Source organism: Theropithecus gelada, chromosome 11 (assembly GCF_003255815.1).
Source record: "Theropithecus gelada isolate Dixy chromosome 11, Tgel_1.0, whole genome shotgun sequence".
Taxonomy (NCBI): domain Eukaryota; kingdom Metazoa; phylum Chordata; class Mammalia; order Primates; family Cercopithecidae; genus Theropithecus; species Theropithecus gelada.
The window spans coordinates 117,588,078-117,602,387 of NC_037679.1; the positions used below are offsets into that span (position 1 = coordinate 117,588,078).

At 34.0% G+C, this 14,310-nt stretch overlaps 1 protein-coding gene across 5 annotated transcripts in view; it reads right to left on the reverse strand.

The window, feature by feature from the left end:
• SOX5 (SRY-box 5) overlaps positions 1–14,310 on the reverse strand; it is a 1,043,232-nt gene that overhangs the window by 66,339 nt on the left and 962,583 nt on the right. For all 5 annotated transcript variants that reach the window (XM_025402765.1, XM_025402767.1, XM_025402764.1 and 2 more), the window contains one exon: positions 8,641–8,787. In XM_025402765.1, coding sequence (XP_025258550.1) covers positions 8,641–8,787 — 147 coding nt within the window. The remainder of the gene's footprint in view (positions 1–8,640; positions 8,788–14,310) is intronic.

A 14,310-nucleotide genomic window follows, 5' to 3' on the forward strand; every position in this document is an offset into this window, starting at 1 on the left:
TTATCGGCCGGGCGCGGTGGCTCAAGCCTGTAATCCCAGCACTTTGGGAGGCCGAGACGGGCGGATCACGAGGTCAGGAGATCGAGACCATCCTGGCTAACACGGTGAAACCCCGTCTCTACTAAAAATACAAAAAAAAATTAGCCGGGCGTGGTGGCGGGCGCCTGTAGTCCCAGCTACTCGGGAGGCTGAGGCAGGAGAATGGCGTGAACCCGGGAGGCGGAGCTTGCAGTGAGCTGAGATCCGGCCACTGCACTCCAGCCTGGGTGACAGAGCGAGACTCCGTTTCAAAAAAAAAAAAAAAAAAAAAAAGACAATGCTATCTCATTAACTGGTGGACTCCTTGACATTGTGAGACTCTAGGCAGAAGCAAAGTGACCTTGAGACTGGGTTATTGTGTCTTGGACTGAATACCTTCTGAACTTCCTTCTGACTTAACCTTCCATACCTCTATAAATAAAATATCTTATACATTTTATCAAATAAATACAACTTTTGAGTACTTTGGGTTTTTAACTTGTCTTCAGTTTAGAATGTTTCATATCTATTTTCCAACCCTCACATCTACCTGTTTAGTTTGTATATTGTTTTCTTTCTGCTCTCCATTTTGTAATGTTTAAAAATATTAATAGTATTCTTTATTTTCTCTAGTGGAAAATCTAGATACAATCTATTGAATAATTTTGCCTATATACTATTTTCCATCAACCTAAATAAGACATCAGTAATTGTTGTCATTTTACAAACAAATTTATACTTTGAGGCATCTCTGTAAGAGAGACCGCTAAAATTCTTCTTCTTTTATGAATAAGAATGTGTAAGTGACATATATTTAATAAAGAGAAAGAACTAACTCTGACATTAAGAATAGTCCTCCTTAGTTTCACATATCAAGTCTCAAATCAAACAGTTCCAGTACAGGTGATGGCTAAAGTGATAAAAAGGAGTTGATTATCGACAGCTCCAAAAGAGGCCATGATCAATAATTTAGCATAAAAAATAAAAGATTTCAACTGTTTTAAAGTATGCTTTAGGAAGTCAAAATTATAAATGATTCCCCCCAAAAAAGAGTAACTACAGAAATGTACTTTTGCTTTCTCAGTCTCTGACACAATAATGACTTAGCATTTTCAGCTATGATATTCATTGAGGTTTTATTAGATACTCCTATATCCAGACATCCTTTATTGTTCTGTTTTTATTTCCCTAAATGACTTAGGTTTTAACTACCTGCTGTTTTTGATTACAATGCTTCAAACACACAGATTTTTAGATGGTGAATCTACTTTGGGTTGCACCTATTTTAGAGTGCAAGTTTCCCTTAAAAAATGTGATTCTGTGGATATTCCTGAGTCTGCACATGCTCCACGTCCTCTTCTTTGCCTATGGTTTGCATTCTTAAAAAGCTTTGACATGGCTCATCATGCTGTGTGCATGAGACATGGTTCTGTCAAAACAAAATCAGTATACTGGGATACACAGCCCAGGCTGGGAAAATTCAAAGGACATTACCTAAATCATTCTGCATATTTGTTTTTTTCATTTAATGCTGAGATTACAACTAGCCTCTTCTATAATTTTTATTGTTTTTATGGTAAAAATGTGACCAATCCTCAACTTTCTGCATCATAAGAATATATCGCCTAATGATCTGGACATTTAATACCACAGAGCTCAGAAAAGCCTCTGTTTAAGTACCCAGCCATTTGAGATTTCCATCAACTGAATAAAGATGAAAAGGAAAGAAGGAGGCTCATCACAGGGGTTCTGTTGATAACATTTCATTTAACTTATTTCCATGTAGCAACACAGAATCACAAAAAGAAAACCATTTCATTTAAAATGACAGGGCGACTATGTTACATCCACTGTAAATAAGTCCCACCCAGGAAGTGATGATAATGATAACGGGCGGCATTTGCAGTTTATGGAGGGATTCTTCTTAGATGAAATTCACCTCTTGAGTATATGACACATCCATATCACATCTCAAAGGCTAACAAAATAGCTATTTCACAGATACTGAAATAAAGGAGAGAAAGGGGTTTTCAACAGCTATGTAACAAAGCATACAGAATAATTTATTAAGCAGATTCTGGCATTTAAGTGATATGCCAGACACTGTCAAGACTAGAAAATGGTCAATTTAAATGCGGTTATAATTAGCTGAGGCAAATACCCCTTTCTGTCCTGAACTTGTGAGAGAAATGGAATCTACAAAAGTACCAGGCCCACCAGTTTCAGGATGGATCAGTGATTTGATGCTGATATATAGAGATAAATGGCGGCTCCTCTTTTATCAATACTATTTCAGCACTGTGAATTACTTAGAAATACTACATTCACAGACCAGTTTTAGCCCTGTGCAGTAAGTCATGATTTGAGATTTTGACCTTAAGAGATCTCAGAGTAAGTCAAATAGTAGTATTCTAAAACTTTTACATATTGGAAATAACACCCCTAGAAACTACCACTCAAAATTTCACATGGTCAGATGAAATATGAAAACTATTAAATGAGGTTATAGTTACATAGAGCAGTGCTTTTTGCACTTTTCACCATGGAAATATTCCTGTGGAGGCCTTAGCACTTGCTAGTCCATTTCAAACTCATGAAGTCTCTTTGTTGTCTTTGCTTTATCTTTATTTTTATTTTTTTACTTTTTGAGACAGAGTCTCGCGCTCTCGCCCAGGCTGGAGTGTAGTGGCGCGATCTCGGCTCACTGCAAGCTCCGCCTCCCGGGTTCACGCCATTCTCCTGCCTCAGCCTCCCGAGTAGCTGGGACTACAGGCGCCTACCACCATGCCCGGCTAATTTTTTGGTATTTTTTCGTAGAGATGGGGTTTCACCATGTTAGCCAGGATGGTCTGGATCTCCTGACCTCGTGATCCACCCGCCTCGGCCTCCCAGAGTGCTGGGATTACAGGCATGAGCCACCGCGCCCGGCCACTCTTGTGCTTTATCTTCAACAGATGTTTTTTGTCATAATATTAAAAATAATGTTTTATACTTTGTGTTAGTGGTAGGTAGACTTGGTTGTGATTACGCTGTATGTGTGCTTTGTATTCTGCTTTTTCCCCACTTGGCATTATAAAACACTGTCTCCAATTACCAGAAATGCTTTCATTTCCCAAATCTCCTGTGAGAACTAATCCTCAATCAAGACGAATCTTGATTATCCTCTGATTTCTCATACTGCTAGCATATTGCTAAGTAATCTTGTGTATATGTGTACCACAAATGGTGACTCATAGTATTAAACTACAAAATTCTACCCTGCAGATCAGTGTGTATTGATATAATGTTTACTTGATAGCATGAAACTATGTGATTGGTACCATTTCAGCAAAAAAATAGGTTCCCTAATAGGAGTCATCGGCACTGCTGATATTACTAACACAAACAGGTGGTACCACATCGGGCAAAATCTTTACTATGCCTTTGAAAGAGGATCAGATAACAATAAAGTTCCAGTTCTTGCTTCTGAATTTGAAGCAATATTATAAGGACAGTGCAGCTCAAAAAATCTGGTTGTGTCTGGTCAGCTGGTTAGGGCCATTTCTGGCTTGTCGGCGAAACATTTCTTTTCCTTGTCATACTCCCAGGTGCTACTGCTGAGCAAATGGGAACATCACTGTCAGAAGTATTCGAAAAGAACAAAAAAATTGATTAGGACAATCTGTGTGCTCTTGCCATTGATAGAAACACAACTGTGACTTGGGGTATGACTAGGGTCACGGTAAGGTTAAAAGAAAAGCACCCAGGAATTCTCTCTTGTCATCGGCTTTTTAAACTGACTGTTCTTGGCTGCTGCCGGCAATATGTAAGTTTCCATCAAATACCAAGGGAGGTTTAATAGTATTTACAAGTAGCTCTTAGGATTTTCCCAAGAGGTTGCTACTTTTACAATGGCAGAACACTTACAATGTGAAGTCTGGATTTTAGCACACCAAGTCTTAACATTTGAAGACTTCTTGATAACATAGGACTATAAGCCTATTCATAACTAACAATTATTATGAGCTGTGTGTGAAACTGAGTCTAAATACTCTTCCTCCTAAAGTAACTGTTTTAAGTCTGATACTGATTCCATTAAATTTAAAAGAAATAATTTATTTTTAGAAAACAAATGTACCAAAAGATCAATTACTATAACAAAGCAAAGGTCATCTAGTCTCTTAAAAGACTACACGAAAGTATTTGGAAATTCATTTAAATAAATATGTCATGCAAAAATGAAAGTTGCTGAATACATTGCAGTTCCTTCTGTGGCAGAAAGTTAAACTACAAGCAAATAATTAAAACACTTGTTAAGGCTATAAGCAGATTCAAAACAACATTATTGTATACGTAATTCAAATGTCAATACTGCTTAACAATAACTCAATTAAATGATTTTCTTTAATGTGAGAAGGTATAATTATTTTTATAATTTTCATTAAACAGGATCTCTTGTCATAAAATTTCAAGGTTTTGTACTTTCACTCAGACATATTTACCGACATTTAGCCATAAACTTATCTGTTAGGACATACAAGAGCTAGAATAGAGCTAAACATATTCGCTTTTGTGGGCCAATGAAAAAAACAGTCCTGGAGTAACATCCAAAAGGGAGCAAATTAAATAATTGCTAAAGAGACAAATGTACAAGTATTTAGAAATATTTTATTGTAACAGCTGAGAAATTTTTAAAGTCTGTCAGTGCTCTTAATTCTGTATCATCCAGTCTTTGGCAAGATAGACCATGGGGGGAAAAATATACATATACATATATATACGTATGTATATACATATAACTATATATATGTATATGTATGTATATATTTGGCTTGGGACTAATAAAACCAAGGCATTGAGAAAAGAAAAAGTAACTCATGACAATATGTCAGGCATTAATGCAAACAGTTCACAAACAGTAAGTTCAAGGACCTGTAACTCAACAAGCAACACTATGCATGTTCTTGAATGCAGATTTTGAACAGACCAGATTTCTTTTCGTGTTTTCAGATTTACAGAACACAATTCCAGTGTGCCGTTTTCAGAGGTTCACTGTGAGTCCTCTAAAGGTTTCTTTATCATTTAATATTATAAATAATTATGCTCCTGGGCGGCAGTTCAAAGCTCAGTACAGCACTCGTACAACACCACAGGCAGGTCAGGTGACCTTTCTCCAATTCTCCTCTCTCTGGTGCTGAGGACAGACAAAGTGATATGTCTGTCATACGCCATTACCATTAGAACAGAATCTTGTTCTTTTATTACAACTGAACTCCGCCAGATTTCTCAGCAGGAATGCTAAGTGAAATCAATGTCTTGGATTTCCAGGCTGAGCTTGGAGGTCACAGCCACTCTATCATTTCTCAGCATTATCCTTTCTCTCTCGCACACACACTCCCCAAGCCTCCAACTGGCATACAGCAGATTGAAAACAGCATGCATCAGAGGACTCATGCTGTACAATTTTACAGTCTTTTGGAGCCCCCTCCTTTCGATTCCCCCCTTCCATTTTTTGCAAATTGCAAATAAGTTTTGTTTGTGTCCTTCTCTAGAGTTCTGAGTCAAAGGCAAAGGCATACCCAGGAAGAAAGGCAGGCAATGCAACTCAGAGAACATGGTAAATTTTTGACAGCTATCAATAAGATCATTATCTTCACATCGTCACCTGGATGTGACTTACAATTCCATTGTTCCAAAGAGCAAATATACTTTCAACTTAAACCATCAATTTGGTTTATGCCAGGTAGGTATGTAGACAACACAAAATCCTTTAGTAAAATAACTCTATTTTATGGTAACACAGACATGAAAATTTGCCAATAAAACACACAGAAAAAACCCACAAGACATTAATAATTATTTGCTTAAAAACATAAATATGATAATAAATGATAGCTATTACACATGAATAAAATAGCTTTGTGAAGTCAAAATGTTTATTATGCTATGTATAAATGTCAATTCCAGGCTACAAGAAAGTAAATTCATGTATTGTAATGGGTCCTCTTTATTTACTATAGGTGGTATTTTTTTGGCCATGTTCTTCATTAAAATGACAACAGTATTACTTATTGGTGTGGCTATTTTTAACCCACTACATTTTACTGCTGAGCCGAAACACAAACACACTGAAGAAATCTTTTCTGACAATAAGAGCAGTTGTGGACAGTATGCTAGAGGGCACTGAGCAAAGAAAGGGCATATTTTTATTAAATCGTTGTTACTTGAAAAGAGGCACTTTATTCTTAAACCTTTGTGTATTTTACAATAATTGTGGATGGAAAGAAGTACAACACCCACTGTTTTCTTAAACTTTATATGATAGAAAATTCATAAAGGCTTACTTTCAAAAAGTAATTGAATTTCAAAGAAGAACTATATTTTTAAATAATGTATAATCATGGCTATAGAAACACAATCTACTTTTTCACTTGTATTAAATAAACCGAGGTATATAAAACCACAGGATGTGGCAGATTTCTGACACTACTGAAAGAATCATTCTCTTTTGCACAAAGTCTATAAGGTTCTATGAATGTATAGAACTATATAGTTCATAAAGCAATTTCTTAATCTTAGCAAAGCAAACCTTCAGTTACGTTAGCATTTTCCATGGGTACCTAAGAAAATATCATTGTAGCAACTGCTCAATAAACATTTGAATGGATAAATGAGTGAATGGACAAATGAGCAGATGCATAAATGGATGAGGCTGACTGACATCAAAAGCTTCATGATGATTTGTATAAGTAATCTGGTGAGAAGGTATCAATGATAAAAAGTGATTGTAGGTGTAAGAAAAAAATCCATCAGCCATTTAAAAGTGAACTACATATCCTAAAATCATAAAGTGAAATGTCCTGATGTAAAGCCTTATTATGAAACATGATGTGAAATCACATCAATAAATCAAGGGAAAAAACAGAGAATAATAACTCACAGATGTATCTGTGTATGACAATGACTATGCTGCTACAGCGATTTATTTTATCCAAAGTACATTTTTCTTTACAGGTGATACATGAAAACTGCTGGTCCACAGAAACACTAAAATTATCACTACTTTAAAATTAAATGCATTTAATAAATGTTAAATTATTACCAAGTTTTAAAAACTTACATGCTGTTGTGATTATAAAGAAAAGCAGACCAGGCCTTAGATATACATTAAGCACAGAAGATGCATGGTCCATTAAACAACTGAAATAGATCTTAAAAGTGGCATATGTATTGTATGTACACACTACTGTCAATGTAGTGTGTACAATCATTTTCATTAAATATTTCTACATATTGTTGAAAAAGCATGGTCTAAAGTCCTTGTCCAGGTTAAGTTATATTCCCCAAAATATTTGTCTTTTAGTAATATGGAAAAGGACTGGGGAATTCTAGGAAGATGGAGGCTGGAGTGCCCTTTTCCAAATGATTGATTGATCCCTTCTCCTTACTGATTTACTCTCTGGAGTATATAATAACTCTGAACGACATCCTGACAGAGCCACCAGGGTACTAGAGAAAGATTTGTTTAGGATTCTTGGATTTTTTTCTTTTAATGTTTTCTAATCCTTTTCTCTGTGTATTTCAACGATTGTGACTATTCTTACCCTAGTTTGCTTTACACATGTCAACATGGCACTCATGGGATGGAGAACAGAAGCAATTTTCTACATAATTCAGCAAAAAAAAAAAAAAAAGTGTGTGTATATGTGTGTGTGTGTGTGTGTGTGTGTATATATATATATATGTCAGCTTTCTATTCAACATTTTCTAATAGAATCAAATTTTCTGTGGTTGTTTCCCTGAGTAATCTCAAGGAATCTCGCTTTATGATCACTTTTCTTATTTCTTGCATGGAAAGCTTAATATATTTATACAATATCATTTAAGCAAGATCTTAATACAAATACAATTTTAAAATCAATTTTTCTCTCCTTTTAGGCCAAGAAACATACATTATTTGACTTTTCCCTGATCCTTTTCCATGTGTTCTAATGTTTTCTTAGCTTAAAAACCAAAACTACTTCTAAATTGCCTTACTTCTAACACTACTATTATCTTCATTTCCTTACATCATAATCTCATTGGGTAGGTGATTTATCTAAAAGTATATCTACACTGCACCACATTATAACAGTCACTGATATTTTTAAAACACCTTCTGTAGGTCCTAATTCTACTCGCATTTTAAGGTCTATTTCAGTTGTCCCTTCTCTGGCAAACTCCTGCTGGGATCTCTCACTGAAGATCATCTCTGCCTCCCAATATAACTTCCAATGTACTTTATCTATAACTTTTTATAAAATTTATTTTGTTTCATAGAGTATGGCTATTTGGCTATTTTTATACACAGCTACCTAATCAGACTGTAAGCTCCTTGGGTACAAGATACCCATTTGATTATCTTTTTTATCACTCACATTTTCTGCTATAGTTATCCGTACATGCATATTGAATAAATGAATAAATGAATCATTACATGTATGCAGATAAGTTTACATGCACACCTGTTGCCCTTACTTGACTCTTACCTCCTTGTACACCCAGAGTTTAACCTAGCTGCTGGCATATAATAGACATTTAGTAAATACCATTGAATGAAAAATAAAACTAAGTGGCAAGACTGTGGTTTCTTCAAAAGGGTACCTTGCTTTTGGGTGGTGGGCTGTTTGTGCTCTTGTCTGTGTGAATGCTGGTAGGAGATACAGCAGCACCAAGGTTGCCTTGGGGTATGCCTGGCAGCTTCCCTCCTGGAGATACCTGCATTGCAGCTAGCTGGGCAGCATATAACTGCTACAGAAGAAAAAGAGAGAGAGGGGGAGAAAGAATACTATGAATCATAAGATAAACGTACCTTTCAGAGAGTACATATATTCAGATGTGGTATTTTTCCTACAGGCATTTTGTTTAGTGTACTGGAATATTTAAAGAAAGAAGCTGTCACCTCAGATTTCATTACTTTTTAGAGGAGAAATGGCAGATACCACATATAAGTGATCTCACCTTCAGTATGTCCAGGGACTCAAAGCAAATAAGAGCCATCCATATTTACTTTATTCCAATGTCTACGGAAGGCAAGTATAACATATTATCCAGTTAAGAGCTCTTTATATTCTACTTTGAATTTACACAGTGTGTTACAAAAGGATGCTTCATATACACAGTAATTTTCTACAATCCATATTGGTTCAAGCCCTGTATGCCTCTTTGATTTCTTGAAATGGGCACCTGAAACAATTTTTTCTGAGGGTTAGGTGGGTAGAAGTAAAGAAAAGTCACTGAAAGGCAATGGAAAAAAAGCACTTAAAGAATATTATCTGGTCAGTCTATCTACGTTGATAAAAGTTAACTGGATGTTTGCAAGAAGTTTACTTTACTTCATGATATATAAACCAAGACAAATCTCAAATTATCTTGAGGATTAAGGTTTTAAAGAATACTGCCTAAAACACATATTCTTCCACTAAGCCATTACCTATTCTTATCAAATAAGCAATAGAAACTGTCCAAGTAATTAATAAAAGAAAAATTTTACTTTGATAATGATAGCCATATGACATATTATCCTAAAACAAGGAAGTTGCTTTACATTCAAATATTACATCAAATATTTAGATTATTACTCTTTTCATCTTCTTTTTGCACTTGGTTAAAATTTTAAATAACTACATAAGAAAATAATTATTAAATAAATATATCATTTAAATTACTAAATATTTAATTATTTATTTAATATTAAATAAATTTTACACACACACACATATCCCAGTTTCTTATTTCTCATTCGTCTTGAGATTCCATGGATAGCATTTACAATGCAAGCTAGAATTTCTACAATGAAGCAAGAATAAAAGCTCTCAAGGAGAAGTACTGTGAAATAGTTATCTTGATTATCTTAATTTTTTTCTGAGAGAGAAATTCCAAAAGACAAAATTGCTCACAATAAGCCACAGATCCTGATTAGCATTGTCTCTCTCTAAATAAAATAATGAAAACTGAAGACAGCACACATTTACGTGAAAAATACACATACATAAGTCTCCAGACACTATAACCTAAATAAAAATACATTAACATTATCGATAAAAATTATGGCTTATTTTCATGCAAAGTAATGTAAAGTATATTCCAGAGAAAAACTGAAAACCAGAAAAATATTTTTATATTAATAATTATCTCATAAGGGTTTTATGTGTTGGAATAACTACATCTTTTCTTACCCCAGCCAACTGGAAAGAATAAAAATGATTGTCTTTAATTACATAAACATTAAAAAGATAATTCACTTCAAAAATGAAGACTTTAGAATTTACTATTTAAAGAAAAACTACCAGAATTGATCCATTTCTCCCACCTGTGTTAAAAATCTATGGCATTATACCCTGCAATTTAAAAAGCACTTCTTTCTGGCATCATTCTAAACTACTTATAAAGTCTTTAAGAAAACAACCAATCATCCTAGGATATCACTTTACAGATTAAAACTATGCCCAGTAGAATGCATGTACTAATATTGAATTTTAAAAAAATGTATGTTTTTTCACAAATTAACTAGCTAACTATATTATAGTTTATGCATTTCATATTGGATTGTATATTGTATTCTTGTCTTTAAAAATGATTTCACTGGGTATTATTACTAGAGGATAAAAATTTCTATTACTGATTTGTTATACACTAAAAATGAGATTATTATATAATTACTAATGACATGGAACATTACAATATCTGTGGGTAAAGAAAATGTGAACAAAACAGTTATTCAAAATTTAATTTTGATTCTTCATATTATTGACAAAATTATTGGTTATTTGTGTTATTTAGATATTTAAATAGCTTAACCAAGTAGTCATTAAATGTGATTCAATATTTAAATATTAGGCACCAGAGACAGTCATAATTTCCAAAGAAATATAAGAACTAATATTAAAAATACAAGCATAAAAACTCTAAAATAGTTTATTGAATTAAAGGATTTAAAGGATGGAGATGACATATATTTGGAAATAAAAGTTATACATATTCTTTCCTCATTGAAATAAATGTACTTTCACCCTTTTAAATATGGAATTAAGGTGTATCTGAGTTAAATTGTCCTAAAAGAAATGCTTTTGAGTTGAAAGGGAAGAAACATTTGTAAAAGAGATAGACCCAGTTAAATATGCTAATATTTCTATAATAACAGTATGATATCATTTGCCTTGCTGGTATTTCTACAGAATACAGAGACTTAATGCAATTTATGATGAGAGATAAGCCTGCTATTCAGTTCGAGGGTGGCTAACATTAGGGTGCTCTTCTCTACCCCAAATTGCCCATAATCTCTTTCTCATATTTGGCTTCTGTGCAAGAGGACAAATTTTAGAATTACTCTTACCCAATTGTGATCAGGTTTCCACTATTCCCACATCATTGCATTTTCCACCAAGCATATCAAATTTTCCTGGTTTGCCAAGGTATTGAAATAAGGCCAGGAAATATCTATTTCAACACATTTTGTGTCACAGATATATTTTCTTAAAAGTTACATTATAATACAAAAGCAAAAATGAACCCCGTCCTAGAGAATTTAACATACTTTGAGTCTGCACAGATAAGATCAGGAATTTTAATACTCTTGTGTTCTACCTTAGCCATTCACAAATTAACAGGAAATTTCAGTAAAATAAAAGAAGCTGACAATAATTCTTCTATCTGGCTATATATGTAAGAGTGGATAACTTTTTAAAATGCTGCTGTGACTTATTTTAATTCAAAGTTTTAAAAAATTATGCTCCTTTTTCTATCTACTAAAATATGTGTAGCATTGATTTTAAAACAAAGCAGCCAAGAAATGATGAACAGTTTCCTTCTTTTATTAAATGTTCTTGAAGCAAAATCCAGCCTAATAACAGGTGTTTACCCTGAGTGAAGTCGACAGTCACAGAACCCTTGGTTGACCTTGTACAGGGGAAAGGGGCATGAAATCTAGTGACTACTAGAAGGTGACCCGAAGTAAAAAGCATCTGGAGAACTATATAATCCACTTATGTTTCTATGTATGTCTTAAAGAGAAAATCTGGTTAGCATCTTTCTTTACATAATGACAGATAAAACCCAAAGTTAAACATAAGGTATATTATGATGAATGTATTTTTATGATAGTGAAGTTGTCTAAAACATCAGAAACAAACAGATAACACTAAACAGAAAAGGCTGAGCTGAGCCAGGTTTGGTGGCTCACACCTGTAATCTCAGCACTTTGGGAGGCAGAGACAGGAGGACTTCTTGAGCCCAGGAGTTTGAGACCAGCCTGGGCAACATAGTGAGACCTCACCCCCTCCCCCCCAAAAAAAAATAGCAGAGGAGACAGAAAGTGTACAAACATAGTATCTACCTTAAGTCAAGACTGATAAACAGAAAACAGTGAGACTATAAGTGTACTGTAACTGTATGTCACTGTTGAAGGTGTTAGAGAGAAGAAATGCATCAGTGCATTCAGGTATGTTTTCATAGAAGAGATGGAGTTAAGGTGGACATAGGAAAAGGAGATAATATTTTAGGAAGGGAGTACAATTAAATGAAAGGCATGAGAGCAGGAATGAGCTAGTTGCAGCAAAGGAAATATAGAGGTTGGTGTGGAACAGTGAGTGGTAGAAAGGACAGTGCATACATAGTCATGTTAGAGGAAAATAACATTAGTTTTGTAGGCTACATTCACCTTAGGAAAGCTTTTGAAACATAAGCAAGAGAGTTTTCATTGAAAATGTAGTAAGAGAAAGCCACCGACTGTTTGAGAGCAATAGATATAATGTTTTTAGCTAGAATATCGATAATATAGAAATATCAGCTATGAGGTTATCAACATTTAACAGTGATAATTCTGATCATAAGAACTTGAGTTGCAGTAACAGTTGTGAAATGAAGATGGAAAAAATAATTTCAAGTTCATAGCACACTGGGCACATAAAAATTGCCAATTAACTGGGGAAAAGAAAGGAGAAACAGAGGAAGAGGATGATAATACAATTTATATACAATCTTCATAAGTATGTAAGTATTCTCACCAATCATCTATTCTCATTTGTGTATATTCATCATATTATCCTTTAAAGAAAAACAAAACACATACACTATATTTTTCTTTTATTTCTTTCTTTCCTTCTTGACAAAGGAATAATTAATTCACACAGAGAGGATTCCCCTGAATGACTAGATGCATTCAATCATGAACTTCCCCTAAAGTGTGGCTCATTAAAACACTTTTAAAATATTATGAAAAGTGTGATGTTCTCCACCACCAACAACATAAGCTTGAATTGTATCTAACTTACTCAAGTCTAATCAGTTTTTCTTGTAATTTATTATTATGTGCACCAAAGCGCTACTGGGCAGTAGGCTGGCAGTTCATTAACAGGCATTCTTTCTGTCTATCTCTAATGGCCCACTATGGGGCCAGAAAAGGTCTGGTAGGATAACAGATATTGTAACTTGTACTAATTAATTCTTGCTATTTGGGGGAAAAAAATAGTACAATTGTATTTGGACGACATAGCTTTTATATTATGGTTAGAATCAATAGTGTTAAATCAACCGTGCTTTTATATGAAGATACCTATTTTATATGAAGATACCTTAAACAAGTACTTTTCAGTGTGAGGAGTAGAAAAATTCTACAAACAGCTTATTTAAATTCTAAGCTAGTCTATTTCATTAATTCCTAGAGGTGATAAATTCTTGCCACTTTTCTGTAATAGCGTACTTTCCCGAAATTGCTAAAAACACAACTTCTCTCAATGACTACTAGTCCACTGTCTAACTGCCATCTGGAGTATTTGGATTCAGTGCATTAGGCACTGACAAAAATATCTATCAAGATTTGTTGCCCCAAATCATTTACTGACCAGTAAACCCCTTGAAGGCAGAGATTATGTCCCTGCTAATCAATGCTTTATCAGAAAATTTTAAAAACAAGGAACAGTAAAATTGAACAAATGCAGAAATTGACTATGTAAAATATTAATATAGATCTTTTGTACATATTTAATGTATTTCATAATGATAGTGACTATACACGAAACAAATTTTTAAAATCCAAAAGGAATTTGGAATGCTTGTACAATCTGAAGAATTAGAAAGGCTCATTAATAATACAGAAAAAATTCATATTCATTCACTCATTTGATTTGCTTGAGAGAAAAAAATGAATTTAAATCTTATCAGCATAAGAACAAAATAGATTGTTAATACCCTCATTGTAGTCATAATCATAACAGTAACTGAATTTCTGTTTGCAAAATAAATACCAAAAATGGGTGAAGATTATTTGAAAAAAGT